Source organism: Mustelus asterias, chromosome 3 (genome assembly GCF_964213995.1).
Source record: "Mustelus asterias chromosome 3, sMusAst1.hap1.1, whole genome shotgun sequence".
Classification (NCBI taxonomy): domain Eukaryota; kingdom Metazoa; phylum Chordata; class Chondrichthyes; order Carcharhiniformes; family Triakidae; genus Mustelus; species Mustelus asterias.
In genome coordinates, this window is record NC_135803.1 from 144,568,442 (window position 1) to 144,591,513 (window position 23,072).

The window sequence follows — 23,072 nt, forward strand, 5'->3', positions numbered from 1 at the left end:
ACTTCGAATTTCAGGGCGGAGGTATCTAACTCTGGGTAGCCCTATTCTTTTCCAATCCTGATGATCATTCTTATCTTCCTCTGATTTCACCTCTTGCCCACTCAAGACACTCACTGGTCCTGATCTCTAGAGGCTGACTTCAGTATGCCAAAAACAGAGAGGGGGAAAAGCATCAAAGTGGGCCAGTCCATTGATGCTGATACCCTGGCAACTTGCACATTGAGTCTGTAAAGTCTGAGCCTGAGTGGTCTGAGTCTGCTGACCACTTGGGCAATGGCCACGACATTTTTAAACACTTGTATCTTTCCCAATCCTCCATGTTACACAAAAATATTACTAGTGTCTGCCAGCCCAGGCGTGCACCCACCCTCCTCAGCCTTGCACTACCCACCCCCATCCGAAAGCCCTATCTGCAGCTACGGCCACCATCCTGTCTGGCTGGACACCCCTGTGGGCAAAATACTGACCCCACAAAAGTTAATATCTAAACAGTAATTTCTTTGCACGACGGGTCTCTGTGGTTTCCCGGCTGTACGTGGCCATTCTCAGTCTTGTGGCGCAGTGGGCAGCATCCCTGCCTCTGAGCCAGAAGCTCAGGGTTCAAGTCCCACCCCAGGACTTGATGGCCAAGGAAGGTGCATTCATAATGTGGCCAAAACAGTTGAAAGTCCACCTGCAAATCCTTCTCAATGTACCCGTAGCTGGCGGTGAAAGCAAGAGGGATTCCTGGTCAGCCACGCTTGACGTGGAGTGGTGCGCCTCAAGCTATAAGTCCTTGGCAACAGACTAGCAACCTGTTCCAGGAATAACTAGCTGTGGAAACAGACAAAAGTCTGCTTTAATGCACCACTAGGTGCAGGAAGAGAATTGGGATTGGAATGATTGAGCTTAGACAGTGAATATCAGGGTGCCACAGTGGTTAGCACTGCTGCCTCACAGCGCCAGGGACCCAGGTTCGATTCCCGGCTTGGGTCACTGTCTGTGTGGAGTCTGCACGTTTTCCCCGTGTCTGCGTGGGTTTCCTCCGGGTGCTCCGATTTCCTCTCACAGTCCGAAAGACGTGCTGGTTAGGTGCTATGCTAAATTCTCCCTCAGTGACCCCGAACAGGGGCCGGAGTGTGGTGACGAGGAGATTTTCACAGTAACTTATCATAGAATCTCTACAATGCAGGAGGAGGCCATTCGGCCCATCGAGTCCGCACCGACAACAATCCCACCCAGGCCCTATCCCCGTAACCCCACATATTTACCCTGCTCATCCCCCTCACACTGAGGGGCAATTTAGCATGGCAAGTCCACCTAACCTGCACATCTTTGGACTGTGGGAGGAAACCCACGCAGACGCGGGGAGAATGTGCAAACTCCACACAGACAGTGCCCCAAGCTGGGAATCAAACCAGGGTCCCTGGCGCTGTGAGGCAACAGTGCTAACCACAGTGCCACCGTGCCTTCACCGTAACTTCTTTGCATGTTAATGTAAACCTACTTGTGACACTAATAAACTTACTTGTGGGCTATTTGACTGATAAGTAGCACAAATATCCTTTATTCTCCTCTCTCCCTTTCATCTCTAACCTTCCCCTCTCCATATGCCTGATTCCAGTGGGAAAATCCTACTTGATTTTGTTTTTCCCTCAGATAAAGTAATTGGGCTAAATTTATATAAAAAAATAACAGATTAGCGGCCTGGTGGCCAAAGCCAGGACTTTGCCCATGTGTTTGGGCTGAGAGTGGAATGGATAGAGTGGGTTAATATTTATTCCCCTGGGATTACAGAGTGTGTGAGTTACTGGGAACATTCCCCACTCTGAGAGGCTGCGAACAGTGTGAACTCGGCGCTGAGCCAAAGTACACATTATTTGTCCAGCTACTCCAGAGGCTCTGCCTCCCTAAACCCTGCCCATCCCTCTCCCAATTGTCCCCCTCTGAACACCTTCGCCTAAGATTGCGGATCAGTCTGCTTCTCTGAATGACCTGACCTGTCACGGGAGCGAAGTTCAAAAGTTAAAAGGCGAGTGCTGATTTGCATAAACTAACCTGTTCTTGGGAGTGTTCTCCCACCCCACCAAATGCGCAACCGGTTTTGAATGTGGACTGAGTGTGGGAAAGTTTCCCCCCTCCCAAAAAGAGAGCCTCTCCCTCTTTGTGTTCTGATGTTCGGTATTTGGTCATTCCGACTTTAAGGACCGCGCAGCAGCCACAGAACATTTCTGCTGGGGATTAGTTTGCAGAACCGATCCACATCCAGAACTGTACTGAGCAACAAAACAGGTATGGACTCGTCCAGGAGGCTGGGTGAAGACAATGCCCCCATTCCGGTTTCTTTACACACAGAGTCTTTAAAGGGAATTCGGGCCACCGTCGACAATATTGGCCAGTGTATAGTAGTTGTTCTGAAGAAGGATCGTTCAGACTCCAAACGTTAACTCTGTTTTTTCACAGACGTTGCCGGAGTTGATCCAGCATTTTCTGTTTATTTTTTTGAATTTCGGATTCCCACAGTATGTTGCTTGGTGCACACTTGTATCCACTGGCTTGTGAAAGGGAGATTCATTATAATCTGTAAAATCACCAGTGGCTATCTATCTCCCTCTTTCACCGTGTATTTTGTTTATTATCTTGTATTCAACAAGATAATAAGAAAGGAGGGTATTAGCTATGCCATGATGTAGAGATGCCGGCGTTGGACTGGGGTGGGCACAGTAAGAAGTCTCACAACACCCGGTTAAAGTCCAACAGGTTTATTTGGAATCATGAGCTTTTGGAGCACATTTTTGGACTGTGGGAGAAAACCCACGCAGACATGGGGAGAAAGTGCAAACTCCACACAGACAGTGACCTGAGGCCAGAATTGAACCTGGGTCCCTGGCACTATGAGGCAGTAGTGCTAAGCACTGTGCCACCCAGAGATCAGGGGAAGCTTGGATAAGGTCACAAATGTGCAGTATTGGCTCTCGGGTATGCTCTCTTAGTTTCCTTGTATATTGCCATGGTTACTGTGGGAAGGTTAGAGGCACTGACATTACAGGTAGATAGTAGCCACACACCTGCATTTATGACTTGTAAACCTGTATCGATGGTAGTGCAGATCTGAACAAGAACACACAATAGGGGGTAAGTGATGGTATGGTGGCATTGTCACTGGACTCGTAATCCAGAGACCCAAGGAAATCTAGGGACCCAAGTTCGAATCCCACCATGGCAGATGGTGAAATTTGAATTCAATAAAAATCTGGAATTAAAATTAATGATGTATATTGTTGTAAAAACCCTCCATGTGATTCCAGATCCACAGAAATATGGTTGACACTTAAATGCCTAGAAAGCCACTCAAGTGTTTGATTCCTGGATTGGGTCACTGTCTGTGTGGAGTCTGCATGTTCTCCCCATGTCTGCATGGGTTTCCTCCGGGTGCTCCAGTTTCCTCCCACAGTCTGAAAGACATGCTGGTTAGGTACATTGGCCATACTAAATTCTCCCTCAGTGTACCCGAACAGGCGCCTGAGTGTAGCGACAAGGGGATTTTCACAATAACTTCATTGCAGTGTTAATGTAAACCTACTTGTGACACTAATAATAAATAAACAAACAGTTCAAGGGCAATTAGGGATGAGCAACGTGGTCTAGCCGGCCATGTCCACATCCCATTGTAAAATGTATCGTGATTGTGGGCCACCTTAAAGCTCGGTGGGTTTTTTGGTAAGGAAATTTTAGACTTGTATCTACTGATTCAGTTCTCTATAACAGTCTGCGTTATTCTAGGCGGGTTGTAAGGCACATTGTCAATGTTGTTTAATTGTGCGGTTTGACACATGATTTGGGTAAACAGCTTGGGCTTAATATTTTAATTTTGCATCTCCTTCCCTATTCCCTGTTAAAAGAACTTGTCACATTTTCTTCTGATCCATTTAACTAAGGCAACGTTTTTAAATATCTCAACAAATGTAAAGATGGCACAAACAATTTCTACTTTCTTTTCTCTATTTTTAGAGTCCCATTGTGCAGAAATATAACAATCTTTCCTTTAACCCCATCCCTACCACCAAGTTTACAAATCATCCCCAAAATAATTGAAGTATTATACCTTATTTGATACATCCCATCAGCATTTGGAGAGTCAATTAACAATTGATTTGATTTATTATTGTCACATGCATTGGGATACAGTATAGTATTGTATTGGGATGCAGTATTGTTTCTTGCATGCTATGCAGATAAAACATACCGTTCATCGAGAAGGAAAGGAGAGAGTGCTGAATGTAAAAGTTAAAGTTTATTTATTAGTTACAAGTAGGCTTATATTCACAGTCACTGTGAAAATCCTCTAGTCACCACACTCTGGCGCCTGTTCAGGTACACTGGGGGAGAATTTAGCATGGCCAATTTACTTAACCTGCATATCTTTGGAGTGTGGGAGGAAACCGGAGCATCCAGAGGAAACCCACGCAGACACAGGGAGAATGTGCAAAGTCCACACAGACAATGACCCTGGGAAGCGAACCCAGGTCCCTGGCACTGTGAGGCAACAGTGCTAACCACTGTGCCACCTGCAAATGTTACAGTCATAGCTAGGGTGTAGAGAATTATCAACTTAATACGAGGTAACAGCCATTGTGTACAGTTTAGCAACATGTTAATTGTAACTGTTCAGGTATCTGACAGTGAGACTGAAGTGGAACGCAATCCAGATTCTCAAAACCTTCCTTTTCCACAAGAAGGTAGACTGATAATGGAATATTTAATCCATCCAACTTGAATTGTCACTTGGGTCTGGCGGCTGGGATCCTACTGAACCAGTACAATTCTCTCTGTTTTGACACTGTACCGCTCCATTCCCTATTGCATGATGAATCTGTAGTTTCCATTATAAATCAAATCCATAGTCCTGGGTGGTAGTCTATTCCATGAATTAATAGCCGTCTAATCCTATGGCTCAGTGGTAGGGGGAATTGGAGTTGTGATTACAATCAGATCAGCCATGATCTTATTGAATGGCAGAGAAGGCTTGAGGGGCCGAGAGGCTTACTCTTGTTCCTAATTAGTATGTATGTGTGTGTATGTTTATATGTACAGTATAGTGTACAGTTCTGGTCATCACATTACAGGAAGGACATAATTGCTCTGGAGAGAGTGCAGAGGATATTTACAAGAATGTTGCCAGGGCTTCAAAATTGCAGCTGTGAGGAGAGATTGGACAGGCTCGGGCTGTTTTCATTGGAACACAAGAGGGTGAGGGATGACCTAATTGAGGTGTACGAAATTATGAGCGGTCTAGATAGAGTAGGCAGGAAAGACTTGTTTCCCCCAGGTTGAGGGATCAATTACCAAAAAGCATAGATCAAAGGTGATGGGTAGAAGGATTCTGCTTGGAGAGAAGGAGGCTAAGAGGAGATGTTCAAGATCATGAGGGGGCTGGTCAGGGTCGATAGGGAGAAACTGCTCCCTCTCGTTAAAGGATCAAGAACAAAAGGGCACAGATTTAAAGTGATTTGCAAAAGAAGCAAATGTGATGTGAGAAAAAAACACTTTTTCAACAGTGAGTGTCTGGAATGCACTGCCTGGAAGTGTGGTGGAGGCAGGTTCAATTGAGACATTCAAGAGTGCGTTAGATGATTATTTGAATAGAAACAATGTGCAAGGGTGCGGGGAAAAGGCAGGGGAATGACACTAAGTCATGATGCTGATTTGGAGAGCCGGCACAGACACAATGGGCCAAATGGCCTCCTTCTGCACCGTAACGATTTTGTGATTGGAGGGTACATGAGGAAAAACCGTTTCACCCAGAGGATAGTAGGAATCTGGAATTCATTGCCCAAGTTAGTTATTGAGGCTGAAATTCTCAACTCGTTTAAAAGGTACCTGGATCTGCACGACGGTGCTGTAAATTGCAAGGCTATGGACCGGATGCTGGAAAGTGGGATTAAAATGAGCGGCGAGTTTCTTTTTTGGCCACTGCATGGCCTCTTTCTGCACCGTAACATTTATGGTTCTATTGCTTGTAGGTGGGGAGTGAGGAGGAATGTCTTTCCAGAGAGATTGGTTGAAGTTTTGCTACATGGCTGATGCTAAGGCCATTGCAACTGTAATGTCCTCTGGCGCGACAAACAAGCCTCTGTGATCTCTGCACTCCTTCAATTCTGGCCTCTAAATTTTAACTGGTCGGGACGGCACGGTAGCACAGTGGTTAGCACTGCTGCTTCACAGCTCCAGGGACCTGGGTTCGATTCCCGGCTCGGGTCACTGTCTGTGTGGAGTTTGCACATTCTCCTCGTGTCTGCGTGGGTTTCCTCCGGGTGCTCCGGTTTCCTCCCACAGTCCAAAGATGTGCGGGTTAGGTTGATTGGCCATGCTAAAAATTGCCCTTAGTGTCCTGAGATGCCTAGGTTGGAGTGATTCGTGGGTGGATATGGGGGTAGGGCCTGGGTGGGATTGTGGTCGGTGCAGACTCGATGGGCCAAATGGCCTCTTTCTGTACTGTAGGGTTTCTATGATTTCTATGATTTCTATGGTCCACCATTGACAGCCATGCCTTCAGCAGTATAGGTAGTAAGCACTGGAAAGTTTTCCTTAAACCAGCTACCACTCTCTCTCTCTTTATTCCTTCAAGAGAGATCTAAAAACCTACCTCTTTGACCATGTTTTTAATCATCTGTTCTCATATTTCCTTGGGTGACTCAGTGTGAAACTTTGATAGCACTCTTGCACAGTGCCTTGGAATAATTTATTTAAATAAAGGCACAATATAAATGTAACTGTTTTTGTTGAGGAAAAAGTTGGCTAAATATTTGAAACATAAGAATGTTCAGAACCATGGATAATGCAAGGCAGTGTGTTTTAGTTTATGATTGTTCCAGCAAAGATCTGGTACTAATGAAATACAGTAAGAAGTCTCACAACACCAGGTTAAAGTCCAACAGGTTTATTTGGTAGCACAAGCCACAAGCTTTCGGAGCACTGCCCCTTCATCAGGGAGTTGTGTTCACAAACAGGGCATATAAAGACACAAACTCAATTTACAAGATAATAGTTGGAATGCGAGTCTTTGGCATACCAACCATTATCTTCTAAATTGAGTCTGTATGTGCCATGTTTGTGAACACAACTCCCACTCACCTGATGAAGGGGCAGTGTTCCAAAAGCTTGTGGTTTGTGCTACCAAATAAACCTGTTGGACTTTAACCTGGTGTTGTGAGACTTCTTACTGTGTTTACCCCAGTCCAACGTCGGCATCTCCACATCATGACTAATAAAATGGTCAGAACAGCCTTGACTTGGCTGAAAATCTCTGATTTAAACTTTAGAACCATAGAATCCCTACAGTGCAGAAAGAATCTGCACCAACTATCTGGAAGAGCATCCCACCCAGACCCTCATCTCAGAACAAAGAACAAAGAAAATTACAGCACAGGAACAGGCCCTTCAGCCCTCCAAGCCTGCACCGACCATGCTGCCCGACTTAACTAAAACCGCCTACTCTTCCGGGGACCATATCCCTCTATTCCCATCTCATTCATGTACTTGTCAAGACACCCCTTAAAAGTCACTACCATATCCGCTTCCACTACCTCCCCCGGCAACGAGTTCCAGGCACCCGCCACTCTCTGTGTAAAAAATCTGCCTTGTACATCTCTTTACAATCTTGCCCCTCACACCTCAAGCCTATGCCTCCTAGTAATTGACTCTTGCACCCTGGGAAAAAGCTTCTGACTATCCACTCTGTCCATACCTCTCATAATCTTGTAGACTTCTATCAGGTCTCCCCTCAACCTCCGTCGCTCCAGTGAGAACAAACCAAGTTTCTCCAACCTCTCCTCATAGCTAATGCCCTCCATAACAGGCAACATCCTGGTAAATCTTTTCTGTACCCTCTCCAAAGCCTCCACATCCTTCTGGTAGTGTGGTGACCAGAATTGAACACTATATTCCAAGTGCGGCCTAACTAAGGTTCTATAAAGCTGCAACATGACTTACAATTTTTAAACTCAATACCCCGGCCAATGAAAGTAAGCATGCTGTATGCCTTCTTGACTACCTTCTCCACCTGCATTGCCACTTTCAGTGACCTGTGTACCTGTACACCCAGATCCCTTTGCCTATCAATACTCTTAAGGTTTCTGCCTCCTCCCTATTCCCGTAACCCCATGCATTTACCATGGCTAATCCACCTAATCTACACATCTTTGGACACTAAGGGGAAATTTAGCATGGCCAATCCGCCTAACCTGCTCATCTTTGAACTGTGTGAGGAAACCAGAGCACCCGGAGAAAACCCATGCAGGCACGGGGAGAGTGTGCAGATTCCACACAGTCACCCAAGAGGCAACAGTGCTAACCAATGTGCCACAGTGGTTCAGTGCAGTGGGGGTACTCCTCTAAGTAAGTTGACAAATGCCAAATATAAGGAACCTTATCTTCTATTTGACACATTGGCGAGAATTCTCTCATCCTATCCGCCACAGGAATTGTAGCGGGCGGGTGGCGGACCATATAAAGGTCCATTGACCTTGGGTGGGATTCTCTGGTTTTGCGGTCGGAGAATCCTACTCATTATATCTGATTGGAATTGCTTGATGTTGAACTGGACCCTGATGGTGGAAGTATATTTATTTGAGAACCAAAAACTATTTTTGTGAACTTGTGTGTTTCTTGTTCTAAGGTTCGGAAGAAAAATTCCTCTGAAAAGCATTCAGTGGTGTTGGCGTTTACAGAATAAGCCAGCGCTTATCGAAGAAGGATATATCCATGGACCCACAAGTTAACTTAGCTCAGGAAGGTGGAAGATTTAACACTGAAGGAGAGGCAGCTACATTGAGCAAGGTAAATCAAAGGATCTGTTATTTGGGAAGATTTTGCCTGTCTTTGCTTGGTTACACTTGAACAAACTCAGCACAATCAAACCCAAACTGAGCTGGATGCGAGATGTTTATTTCAGAACAGCTCAAAAAAGTACTTTGTCACTTTGGAAGAAAAATCAAATGATATCTAGGTGCACATGAATCTTCAGATAAATCTAATATATGTTTCACCAAGTTCAATGAGCTGTATAATCTTTACACTTGGCTTGTATTTGATGAATTTCTGAATGTACAAGTTTGTGTTTTGGGATTGGTCATTCTGCCCCCATGTAACAATTTGAACAGTTCCTTTTAATCCTATGGTTCCAGCTACAATAGACATAATTGCAAAGTTTTCTTCTGATCTGGAGTGAGCCGGGCCAGAAATGATTTTATAAACCTTCTCTATCACATTGCTGGCTTCTGCAGTTTCCTTTCCTGCTTTCATGTCCCAAGTTACAAAAGAATACCTGATGTTTACGCATAGGGCCAAGCCTTCTAGGTCCTTGCTCATGTTTAGGGGGTGCAGAGGAGATTCACTAAGTGAATTTCACTAAGAGGAGATTCCGGAGTTGAGAGGGTTGGCTTATGAGGAGAGACTGAGTAGACTGGGACTATGCTCATTGGAATTCAGAAGAATGAGGAGAGATCTTATAGAAACATATAAGATTATGAAGGGAATAGATAAGATAGAAGCAGAGAAGTTGTTTCCAATGGCGGGTGAAATTAGAACTAGAGAGCGTGGCCTCAAAATAAGGAGGAGCAGATTTAGGACTGAGTTGAGGAGGAACTTCTTCACACAAAGGGTTGTGAATCTGTGGAATTCCCTGCCCAGTGAAGCAGTTGAGGCTACCTCATTGAATGTTTTTAAGGCAAGGATGGATACATTTTTGAACAGTAAAGGAATTAAGGGTTATGGTGAGTGGGGCAGGTAAGTGGAGCTGAGTCCACAAAACGATCAGCCATGATCTTATTGAATGGCGGAGCAGGCTCAAGGGGCCAGATGTTTTTATGTTTATACGAACCCCCTTTCACTCCTCTTTGGCTAACCCCATCAACATATCCTTGGGGGCAGCACGGTGGCATAGTGGTTAGCACTGCTCCTTCACAGCAAGAAGTCTCACAGCGCCAGGGACGCAGGTTCGATTCCCAACTTGGGTCACTGGCAGTGTGGAGTTTGCACATTCTCCCCGTGTCTGTGTGGGTTTCCTTCGGGTGCTCCGGTTTCTCCCACAGTCCAAAAGAAGCACTGGTTGGCTATGCTAAATTCTCCTCAGTGTACCCAAATGGGTGCTGGAGTGTGGCGACTAGGGAATTTTCACAGTAACTTCATTGCAGTGTTAATGTGAGCCTACTTGTGACACTAATAAATAAACTTAAACTTCTATTCCTTTTCCCTTATGTGCTTATTTCAATTTCCTTGTGAATGCAGCTGTGCTATTTGTCTCCCCCTCTTTTCTAGAGAAAAGAGCTTCACGTCGTTCAATCTTTCCCGATGTGTATGAATTTTCAGTTCTGGTATCATTCTGTTAAATCTTTTTTTTCCAATTCTTGAGTGCCTCTATATCCATATGGAAATGTACAGGCTAGAACTGTTCACAGGGATTCCAAACAAGGCAACATTAACATTGCCTTTGAAATGTGATGTGAGAAAAAACTTTTTCACACAGCGAGTGGTTGGGGTCTGGAATGCACTGCCTGGAAATGTGGTGGAGACAGGTTCAATTGAGGCATTCAAGAGGGCAATGGGTGAGTCCTTGAAACAATGTGCAGAGGTACGTGGAAAAGGCAGGGGGATGGCACTAAGTCATGGTATTCGATTGGAGAGCCTGTGCAGACCCAGTGGGCCAAATGGCCTCCTCGACTGTAACAATTCTGTGATTCTCTGCTCTTTAATTCTAACCCTCCAGAAATGGACCCAATGCTTTGTTTGTTTTTTCACATTACTTTGTGATCTGTGTATCTGTACCCCAGACCTCCATATTCTTCTACCCTATTGAGTCACTTATTTTCCATATGGCGTGTGGCCTCCTTGTCCTTCCTCCCAAAGTATACAACCTCACACTCAGCTATATGCAGTTTATTTGCTAATTATATACCGATTTTACAAGTTATTTAATGTCTTTCTGTATTCTGTTGTAGTCCGCCCCCCCACCCATTTGTTATAATTTGCAATTGTGCTGTCGATTCCATATTCCAGAGTCCAAACATTTATGTTGTGAACAGTTCCTGCACCAATCCTTGTGAAACCCTACTTTCCACCATTTGCCCATCTGAGGAGTTACCTTTAATCTCTAATCTCTCTTTCCTGTTTTACAGCCAACGTTCTATCCATTCTGCTACTTGTCTTCTGACTCTACATGTTCTGACCTTTCTTCTAAGTCTACTTATCGAAGGTACCTTATCGAAGGCGTTTTGGAAATCCAATTATATGTCTGCTGCATTATCTTTATCTTCCCATCTGTCATTTCTTCAAAGAATTCAATAAGGTTGGTCAGGCATGGCCTTTCCTTTTGAAATCTATGCTGACTACTCTTTTATTATCATTTCAGTTTCTAGGTGATTTTCTGTCATGTCTTTGAGTCAGGATTCTGATACCTTTCCTACCACCAGCTATAGTTCCCTTGTTTGATCTCCTCCTTTTATTTATAGGAATCACGTTAGCTGTCTCCCAGTCCTCTGGCGATGTTCGCTTTCCGAATGAGTTTTATATATATGTAAAAGTGCACACACTGCCTCTACCCTAACTCTTAACATGCACAGATGTAATCCATCCAGATGAGATTTGTTTTTCTATTTAAATTTGATTAGTTTATCAATTATCTTCCCCTTTCTATCGTAAACAATGTTTAATCCTTTTTTGAGCTCTTCCAATATAGGGTGAAATTTTTCAGCCTTGCTTGCCCAAGACCGGAAAATCCAGCCCGAGGTTGCCAATGCAAATCTTTACATTGTCCGTATCCTGCCCGCTACAATTCCCATGGTGGGCAGGATGGTAAAATTCCACCCTTAATACCCCTAATTCCACCCCTGGGCGGCACGGTGGTCAGCGCTGCTGTCTCACAGCTCCAGGAACCTGGGTTCGATTCCCGGCTTGGGGTCACTGTGTGGAGTCTGCGCATTCTCCCCGTGTCTGTGTGGGTTTCGTCCAGGTGTTCCAGTTGCCTCCCACAATCCAAAGATGTGCGGGTTAGGTTGATTGGCCATGCTAAATCGCCCCTTAATGTCTCGGGATGTGTAGGTTAGAGGGGTGAGTGGGGTAAATGTGTGGGGTTGTGGGGAAAGGGCCTGGGGTGGGATTGTTGTCTGAGTCAATGGGTTGAATGGCCTACTTCTGACTGTACGGTTTCTATGATTTTTATGATTAATGTCCACCTTGTTAGTTTGTCTGGTAAATATTGAGGCGAAGTCTTTATTCAATATTACTGATACTTTGCTGTCATTACCTATGAATTTATTTTATGTATCCTTCCGTGGTCATAACGCTACCCTGATTGTCGTTATTTATGGGTCTGTAGAATGCTTTAATATTTTTTTTTATATTCCTGCTAATTTAATTATGTAGTTTTGTTTTGTATACTAATTTTTGTTTACTTTTGTCATCTCCTCCTTTGAAGAATGAACACATATTGAGATAAATTAATACATTTCCAGCACGAGTCACTGGAGTAAGTGGCTGATTACCCTCCCTCAACCCCACATCTCAACATTCCTAGCATGGAATACCAAGGAATGTGGGGCGGGATTTTCCGGCCGCGCTCACCCCGAAACCGGAAAATCCCACCCACGGTCAACGGACCTTTCCATGGTCTGCCCCTCGCCCGCTACGATTCCCATGGTGGGCAGCAGGGGAAAATTTGCCCTGTGATGTCCAATGTGTAGCCCTGATCAAAATTAGATGATACAACACAGACCAAAGAATATCCATCGCAGCATCACGCATTAATCATTGGACAATCGGCGAGCAGTGTAAGCATGCAAATATATGCTCTTCCCATTTTGGTCCCTGCGGGAATGTTTAGCATACGCTGCATTTAACTGCATTCCATTCTTATAACGGTGAGCTGAATTGAGAAATGTTAATGATGAATGCGCAGACACCACAGTCTGAATGTATAGTTAACAGTCATTTCTAGTAAAGGAAAATGCATCCTTTGTAAATAGGTTATCTCCCCAAAGGTTTGGTTGGGGAATGTATTGTAGGGGAGGTAAAAACAAAGGAGGACAGAGTAAGGGAGCTGAAATCAAGAGATTAAAATAAAAATAGAACAACTCTGCTGTATACAATTACAAACACAGTGTGAACATACAAACATTAAAAATCAAACAGGCAAAGACCAGCTGACCCGGCAGGGTGGCACAGTGGTTAGCACTGCTGCCTCACAGCGCCAGGGACCCGGGTTTGATTCCCAACTTGGGTCTCTGTCTGTGCGGAGTTTGCAGGTTCTTCCTGTGTCTGTGTGAGTTTCTTCCAGATGCTCCAGTTTCCTCCCACAGTCTGAAAGACGTCCTGATTAGGTGCATTGACCTGAACAGGTGCCGGAGTGTGGCGACTAGGGGAATTTCACAGTAACTTCATTGCAGTGTTAATGTAAGCCTTACTTGTGACTAATAAATAAACTTTACTTTACTTTACCCATCTAGCCTGTGTCAGACATGTTTTGTATGTTGTGCCAAGACTCTCTCTACTCCTCACATGCCATGTGATCTCCGCGGAGAAACGAGAAAGCAGATTTGTGGGAGGGAAGAAAATCTGGAAAATTCCTTGCCGATCCCTCTATGTAATCAAAACTAGTCTAGGAGACTAAAATGAAACAAGTGAGTTGGATTCTCCCATCCGAGGCTAAATCCCGTGGCGGGGGTAGGAACATGGAGTGTTTCCCATTGTGAAGGCAAGGGGGAAAATATGCAAGATTTTCCAGCCCCGACCACATTAATCCTGCATCCAGATGTTTTGCCCCATATTCCGGCAGTGGTGAGACAGGCCTGATGGAGCATAGTTTGTCATCCTATCCGGGCGCCATATTGAAAAGGTGCCGAACGTCACTGACCTGCTACTGAGGAAAGAAGGGGGACCTCCTGAGAATGATGATGAATCTCTGGGAGCATTCTGAGGCTGGGAGATGGTTACCTTCAGAACACTGAATCTGGAAGGTCCACCTGTAGATGCTCCCCCCCCCCCATGTACTGCTGTGGTGTTCCGGGGACCAGGGTTGCCAACGACCTCCATCCTGCACTCTGCGGGCAGCCCCAGGCATCACTCAGGTAAGTCCTGCCATCTGCACATCACGTTGTTCCAAACATGTTTCACATTAGCATGTTTTCCCGCTGGCCCTGCGGAGAGTCGGGCGTGGGTGGTTGCACCTTCATTTGCATTACATTAGCGGGAAGCAAATGAGTTCTCTTCCCCCCCCACCGCAACCCTGCGCGCGCCCCCCCCCCCCGCCCCCAGGGGCTATTGCTCCTGCTAGTGGGAACTTGGGAGAATTTTGCCCCATGACCTCCAGTAATTGGTATCTTTTATAGGATGCAGTCTCTGCCACAGACAACAACATGCTTCAGCCGTTTTGAGGTGACATAATGACGCAGTACCCGCTGCACAAGCTAGCGGCCTATTCCATAGGTCTGTTATTCTCTGGGAAAAGAAGAATTGGCTAACATCAAATCTGCATTTTTCCTTGTATTACTTACATGCAACACCCCATGTACTCATCAACACATTGAGTTGAAGTAATAGCCTGGATTTTTGCAGTCAATGATGAAGCGATGGTGCTCAGAGCTGACCTCTAAGGTAGCTGCCCACAAAGATCGAGCATTATTTGTGGCATAGATGTCCTCTTTCCTGACATCAGTTTGACTCAGTTGCCAAGTCAACAAGATCACCCAGCATCCAGCAACAGTGATGTTGTCAGGCAGAGTGAGTGACCAATGACATTCAACTATTCTCACAGACAGCAAACCAGGAAATTAACTGCACTGATTATTTTTCACTTAAATTCTACAGAGAGCAAATAAATGACTTGGATATTCCCAGGGAAGCTGAAAATAATTAAGAAAAATTATTTCAAAAATACGTAGAAATCCTTATCGTGAGAGAAATTTGAAATTCTATAAATAAAGTAGGGGGGAGCCTGTGGATGTGGTTTATTTGGACTTTTGTGTTAGGGTCCTGAACCAGAACTGTAAGGTATATCATGAAGCCAGACTACACCCTAACAATTTTTCTATTTTTGGCATAAAACTCTAACGAAACAACGTAACTATTAACAGTTGAACAGTATTTAAAAATGAAAGGAGACGACTTTAATTTCTAACTATCGCTGTTTCGGTTCCAAATAAGCAACATTCCTCTTACGGACTTAAATGCCACTTTAAATATATTATGTTTAGAGAGTTGTGAACTATGATTGCACAGTATCTAGTTCTATTCCTTCTAAAGTGTAAGTGCGCTTAGCATTGGTCCTGCCCACACACATAAAACTGAACCTCTATTAGTCTAACACCATTTGTGAAAGGGTGTCCATTCTCTCAGCACTTTCCAGCTCTGTTTGGAATTGTTTTAGTGTCTTCCACAGTCCTATTACCTGCACAAATCTGGGGTGGCACGATGGCACAATGGTTAGCACTGCTGTCTCACAGCGCCAGGGACCTGGGTTCGATTCCTGGCTTGGATCACTGTCTGTGCAGAGTCTGCATGTTCTCCCCATGAATGCATATGGGTTTCCTCCAGGTGTCCCGGTTTCCTTTCACAGTCTGAAAGACAAGCTGGCTAGGTGCATTGGCCATGCTAAATTCTCCCTCAGTGTACCCGAACAGGTGTTGGAGTGTGGTGACTAGGGGATTTTCACAGTAACTTCATTGTAGTGTTAATATAAGCCTACTTGTGACACTAATAAATAAACATTATCATCTGCCGGAAACTGCCGGAGCAGTCCCCCAACATCTTCATCTGGGTCATTGAGACAGAGAATATAGAGCAATGGTCCAAATTTTGATCCCTACAGGACACCACAGAGAATCAGGCTCCACAACCATTGATAACAACTTCCTGTTTACGGGCACGCAGCCAATTGTTAATCCACTGCAGCAGTTTTCCATTAACCTTGCGGAGTGGTCTATTGTAAGATGTGGAAATTTCTTCATTTTCTAATTATGCCTGATGACAGAGAGGAACATGGAAAATTATTTGAAGACAAAATTTAATTTAAAACACTGGCTTTAACCTAGTGATGGTTCAGGTTGCACACCTGTCTGCTGTACATCTTGTGTCACTGTTACACTGAGAGTGTCTCATTTTCCACGGCTGGGAATACAGATCACCTGCAGACTGACCTACATACATTTCATTTGGGCTTTCAGTTCAACTAATAAATAATCCTGCTCTCATCTGTTTGTGCCAGCAATGTCACTCTGTATCTGCGGTTAGACTTTCTGGCCTCATTCATTTGTTAGAGTCAAGAGTGTTACAGCACAGCAAGAGGCCCTTCGGCCCATCATGTCTCTTTGTTTGTTTTCCATGTTCCCGACGCCTATAATGTAGATCCAACACCTCAGTAATCTCTGCAAAGGTTCAGTTTCTTTGATATCAACAGTTTCTTTGATGTCGTTCTTGTGGGTTTCCTCTGGGAGCTCCCACAGTCCAAAGATGTGCGGGTTAGGTGCATTGGCCATGTTAAATTGCCCCATAGCGTCCTGGGATGCGTAGGTTAAAGGGATTTGTGGGGTAAATATGTGTGATTACGGGGATAGGGCCTGGGTGGGATTGTTGTCGGCACAGGTTCAATGGGCAGAATGGCCTCCTTCTGCACTGTAGGGATCCTATGAAACATGCCCGTGGTTTTGACAAAAGTGGTCCTGGCTTTCTTAATTCTCCTTCAGATCTCACTATCAGATTTCTTATTGTCAGTAATAACCTGCCCAAGGTATGTCCTTGTTTCACGTGTTCCAGGACTTGTTCATGTGTTCAGTTTTCATCTTCAGAATTATCACCATTGTCTTGGTCTCCCCCCCCCCAGTTATTCCTAATCCATGTTCCACCATGCTCTCATTCATGTTATTTGTAATTTCCTGTAATGCCTCCTCTGACTCTGCAAGCAGTGCTGCATCATCTGCCATTCTCAGGTTGTGGACATTCAACTCCCCAAAATTACAACCTGGTAGATTTTCTATGTCTCTAAAGGTAGACCAATGCTTGGTAGTATTCTCATCATCACACATGGACCTGTGTCTGCGTTGGTTTCCTACAGGTGCTCAGGTTACCTCCCACAGTCCAAAGATGTGCAGGTTAGGTGGATTGGCCATGTAAAATTGCCCTTTAGTGTCCCAAGGTGTGTAGATTAGTGGGTTAAATACGTGGGGTTACGGGATAGGACCTGGGTTGGAGGGTGCAGATTTGATGAACCAAGTGGCCTCCTGCACTGTAGGGATTCCATGTATCAAGTTCGAAGAGACATACTGTATCCGGTCTTGGAGATTTGGGTCAGTTTTATACCCTGATTGCTGGTCTTGCGTTGTCTTAACCTCAGTGGTTGTTGAGAAGGGCTGGAGGTGGCAGGATGCAGTGGGTCCTCGCCACCTGCTCGGGCCTGGCTCTTTCTCTCTCTGCCGGGGCTTCTGAGTGACGGCACAATGGAGGTGCGGAGACCTTGGTGAAATTATGGATGGATTCTTAATGTTCCTCAACAATCCTGCAAATGCTTTGACCTTCACAAACTCTGTGGATGGCTACATTATCCTGTAGTTCATCATTAATACTGAACTACTCCCCTTGTGACTATAATCGTGATTTTGTTATTTGGTCTTTTATCCTGACAAGGGTGTTTGATATATGAACACTGGGATGTATGCTGCCTGTTATCCTGTTATTCACTGAAAGCCAGGGATATCCATTTATTTTTCACGGAATTCATCTACCAGTATGGTGGAATGAGGTAGATCTTAGTTTAATGTGTATTACTGTTTACACTCAATCTAGGTCATTCAATGTGGTATCAGGGTGCGTAAAGGAGGGGAGGGGGGGGTTGTGTCAGATTCAAACTCCTGGGGTCCAGTGTTTGTAATATGGAGATATTTCCTTTGCTTGTGAACTATAATGGGTCTCCATCATTCTAGTGGGGAGCATGCTAGGATGCTTATCTGGATTGTGCGATATTTATCTGTTTTTTTAATTGTAGTCCTGGCATTTATAATTGAGGATCGCATGATATCCTTTACTTTAATTATGGATAATATATGTAATGCCATAGCAGGATGGTGGGCAAGCAGTTTTATATAGAGGTGGTGGGTATGGCCTTGTAAGTCTTCATAGTGGGTGAGGAAACCCCCCCTTTAGAACTAATGGTGTCGTGTTTTATTTTGTATTTTAGTTATTTTGGGGTTAAAGAATCCTTGTTGATCTCCTGTGAAGATACAGACAGATTCTGTATCCTGGAAAAGACTGGGGGCGGGATTTTCCAACCACGTTTGCCCAAAACCTGAAAATCACACCCGAGGTCAACAGACCTCTGCATTGTCCACCCCATGCCCACTACGATTCCCATAGCAGGAAAATCCCCCCCTGGGTATTATTGTCATTGGCGCCTCTGGTGTAACTGGAGTTGGGGAAAATATTTACTGGTGCATAACCGAGCGTGGTCAGGGAATCCTCAGTTGTCTAGCCTTTCTTGGGTTGGTTTCCAATATTTCCCTTGGCTGCACGGGTTGTGCTTGGTAGTTTGGCTTCTGGAATGTATGGTGAGTGCATCATCCTATTGGGAGGAGGAGGTTCTTGTCTTTCCCTGAGGTACCAACCGACTCAAGAACATAGAACATAGAACATTACAGCGCAGTACAGGCCCTTCGGCCCTCGATGTTGCGCCGACCAGTGGTACCAATCTAAAGCCCCTCTAATCTACACTATTCCAATAACATCCATATGTTTATCCAATAACCACTTGAACGCTCTCAACGTTGACGAGTCCACCACTGCTGCAGGCAGGGCATTCCACGCCCTTACTATTCTCTGAGTAAAGAACCTACCTCTGACATCTGTCCTATATCTATCACCCCTCAATTTAAAGCTATGTCCCCTCGTGCTAGCCATCACCATCCGAGGAAAATGATTCTCACTGTCCACCCTATCTAATCCTCTGATCATCTTGTATGCCTCTATTAAGTCACCTCTTAACCTTCTTCTCTCTAACGAAAACAACCTCAAGCCCCTCAGCCTTTCCTCATACGATTTTCCCACCATACCAGGCAACATCCTGGTAAATCTCCTCTGCACCGTTTCCAACACTTCCACATCTTTCCTATAATACGGCGACCAGAACTGTACGCAAAACTCCAAATGCGGCCGCACCAGAGTTTTGTACAGTTGCAGCATGACCTCCTGGCTCCGAAACTCAATCCCTCTACCAATAAAAGCTAACACACCGTACGCCTTCTTAACAACCCTATCAACCTGGGTGCCAACTTTCAGGGATCTATGCACATGGACACCCAGATCCCTCTGTTCATCCACACTACCAAGTATCTTACCATTAGCCCAGTACTCTGTATTCCTGTTACTCCTTCCAAAGAACAGCTTCTTCCCTGCTGCTATCAGACTTCTGAGTGGACCTACCTCGCACTTAGCTGATCTTTCTCTACACCCCTAGGTATGACTGTAACACTACATTCTGCACTCTCTCCTTTCCTTCTCCATGAACAGTATCCTTTGTCTGTATAGCCCACAAAAAGTAATACTTTTCACTGTATACCAGTACATGTGACAGTAATAAATAAAATCAAAATATCTCAACACTGGATGTCTAGATGACTACTCCTCCTGTTGCTAGAGTTTCCTTGATTGGGGGAGGGGGGGGGGGGAGAGAGAGGGGAAGAGGGGGGAAATAAGTGGAATCCTGTTGATGGTGGGGGGGAATGGGTGGAATCCTGTTGGTGGCGGAGCCTCAGTGGCACATCAGGTGTGACTGGAGATGGGAGAAGTTTGCTTTGTTTGAAGCCCAAGGATGGCATGAGTAATCCTGGCCTGTTGGCCTGTCTTCTAACTGTGTTGTTGTTCTATGCTTCTCTTGTCTGGGTAGGCTAGGGCAGTTCCCGGATCCTGTAGAGAATATATTATACGAGGGAGTAGGTTGTCCTCCTTCGAGACATCCCCTTTTGGGGACTTCTGAACAACTCTTCTTCATGAACAGGAGGTAAGAGAGGAGGGGGAGTTGCACTTTTGATTAGGGAAAGCATCATGGCTGTACTGAGAGGAGATATATCCAAGGGTTCGGCCACTGAGTTTATATGGGTAGAACTGAGAAATAAGAAGGGGGAAATCACTTTGATAGGGTTATACTATAGGCCCCAAATAGTCGGCGGGAAATAGAGGAGCAAATATGTAAGGGGATTACTGATAGCTCCAAGAAAAATAGAGTGGTAATAGTCAGAGATTTTAACTTTCCCAACATTGACTGGGACAGCTATAGTATTAGAGGGTTGGATGAGAAATTTGTTGAGTGTATTCAGGAGGAATTTCTCATTCAGTATGTGGATGGCCCGACTAGAGAGGGGGCAAAACTTGACCTCCTCTTGGGAAATAAGGAAGGACAGGTGACAGAAGTGTTAGTGAGGAATCACTTTGGGACCAGTGACCATAATTCTATTGGTTTTAAGATAGCTATGGAGAATGATGGGTCTGGCCCAAAAGTTAAAATTTTAAATTGGGGCAAGGCCAATTTTGATGGTATCAGGCAGGAACTTTCAAAAGTTAATTGGGGGAGTCTGTGGAAAGGAAAAGGGACGTCTGGTAAGTGGGAGGCTTTCAAAAATGTGTTAACCAGGGTTCAGGGTAAACACATTCCTCTTAGAGTGAAGGGCAAGGCTGGCAGAAGTAGGGAACCCTGGATGACTTGGGATATTGAGGCCCTGGTCAAGAAAACAAAAGAGGCACATGACATGCATAGGCAGCTGGGATCAAGTGAATCCCTTGAAGAGTATAGGGGGTGTAGGAGTAGAGTTAAGAGAGAAATCAGGAGGGCAAAAAGAGGACACGAGATTGTTTTGGCAGATAAGGCAAAGAAGAATCCAAAGAGCTTCTACAAATACATAAAGGGCAAAAGAGTAACAAGGGAGAGAGTAGATCTTAAGGATCAACAAGGTCATCTATGTGCGGATCCACAAGAAATGGGTGAGATCCTAAATGAATATTTCTCATCAGTATTTACTGTTGAGAAAAACATGGATGTTAGGGAACTTGGGAAATAAATAGTGATGTCTTGAGGAGTGTACATATTACAGAGAAGGAGGTGCTGGAAGTCTTAAAGTGCATCAAGGTAGATAAATCCCCGGGACCTGATGAAGTATATCCCAGGACATTGTGGGAGGCTAGGGAGGAAATTGCGTGTCCCCTAGCCGAGATATTTGAACCATCGATAGTCACGGGTGAGGTGCCTGAAGATTGGAGAGTGGCAAATGTTGTGCCTTTGTTTAAAAAGGGCTGCAGGGAAAAGCCTGGGAACTACAGGCCAGTGAGCCTCACATCTGTGGTGGGTAAATTGTTGGAAGGTATTTTGAGAGACAGGATGTACAGGCATTTAGAGACGCAAGGACTGATTAGGAACAGTCAGCATGGCTTTGTGAGTGGAAAATCATGTCTCACAAATTTGATTGAGTTTTTTGAAGGGGTAACCAAGAAGGTAGATGAGGATAGTGCAGTTGATGTTGTCCACATGGACTTTAGCAAGGCCTTAGACGAGGTACTGCATGGTAGGTTGTTGTATAAGGTTAAATCTCACGGGATCCAGGGTGAGGTATCTAAATGGATGCAAAATTGGCTTCTTGACAGAAGCCAGAGGGTGGTTGTTGGGAATTGTTTTTCAAACTGGAGTCCTGTGACCAGCGGTGTGCCTCAGGGATCAGTGCTGGGTCCACTGTTATTTCTAATTTATATTAATGATTTGGATGAGAATATAGGAGGCATGCTTAGTAAGTTTGCAGATGACACTAAGATTGGTGGCATAGTGGAAAGTGAAGAAAGTTATCTCCAAGTGCAACGGGATCTTGATCAATTGGGCCAATGGGCTTCTTTTGTTGAGGTTAGGATTTCCCTAGTGGAAGGTATTCTGTTATCTGCGGGTCCTGGGGGTACGTTTAGATACCTGGACTCTGTCTTATCCACACTTATCTTATCCCTTATCACTGAATCTTATCTCGTGAGGCTGTGTAGCTGTGCTCCTGTTATCCTGTATGTGAGAGAGTACATTGTTATGCCACGCCTTGGGTTTGGGATTGTATCCTGATGTTCCCCCTCTTTCTGGGGTATCCTTTCATTCTTTGGAGGTTTTGGGGTGCTGTTTTAGGCACTGATTGGTTGTATTTCATGGCACTGAGGCTCCTTTATGCTGTGTAGTTTAGTCTTTGTTATCCTGTGTGGGAGGGTGTGTGCCTTTGTGCATGTCTTTATCCTGTTATTCCCCACTGATTGTGATTTCCTTTCATTATCCATGCGAAAGAGGCACCGATTACAATGAATTATAATTGATAAAGCGAAGCAGCTGTAATGATATTTGTGGGTCATTTTTGTATGTATATTTGGAGTGATGATTATTCTGTGCTGTACTCGATTTTGGGGGGTTCTTGCGTTATTTGGTCAAATGGAAAATCTTCAATAAAAACCCTTCTTAAAGCTTGGTTTTTAAGGTGTAGGTTGCTGGGTTTCAAGAATGTTTTGTGGGAATTGGATAATATCACAACACCTAAACCGTATTGCGTATGATGCTGTCTCCAACAGCGCACAGGAGAAATCTGCTGTAACTCATTGTGACATTTACTCCCTGCCTGTCTGAGCAACTTTTCTGATCACAAGAAAATACCGCTTACATCTCCCTCCGTAGCTGTGCATCTGTGTAATTGAACACAACAGGGGTCTTTCTCACTGTCAAGCTCAGTAAGTCATCCCAACCATTTCTTCCCATAACGCGTTATAACTACTCATGTTTAAACAAATATTCACAGAATTTGTCAGAGGAAGGAGAAAAAAGGAAAAGGCTATAACTTCATTAAAACAGTTGGATTCCAAGAATGATAAAATGTCTAAACCTGTCATATATCTGCATGATCTCTAAGGTCAACTATTTCCACCTCTGTAATATTGCATGACTCTGCTCCTTTCGCAACTCCATCTACCGCTGAAATCCCCTCCAAGGCTCTGTTACCTCCTACAATTGATTATTCCGCTTATTCCTGGCTAGCCTTCCATGCTCTACCAAC

General features: G+C 44.6%; 1 protein-coding gene across 1 annotated transcript in view; it reads left to right on the top strand.

Moving 5' to 3' along the window:
* Positions 1–1,904: 1,904 nt before the first annotated feature.
* The window catches only part of LOC144485134 (uncharacterized), a 30,276-nt gene continuing 9,108 nt past the window's right edge, over positions 1,905–23,072 (top strand). Inside the window, exons 1-2 of the mRNA XM_078203381.1 lie at positions 1,905–2,271; positions 8,657–8,817. Of these exons, the coding sequence (XP_078059507.1) occupies positions 8,743–8,817 (75 nt within the window). The 5' untranslated portion in view covers positions 1,905–2,271; positions 8,657–8,742. The remainder of the gene's footprint in view (positions 2,272–8,656; positions 8,818–23,072) is intronic.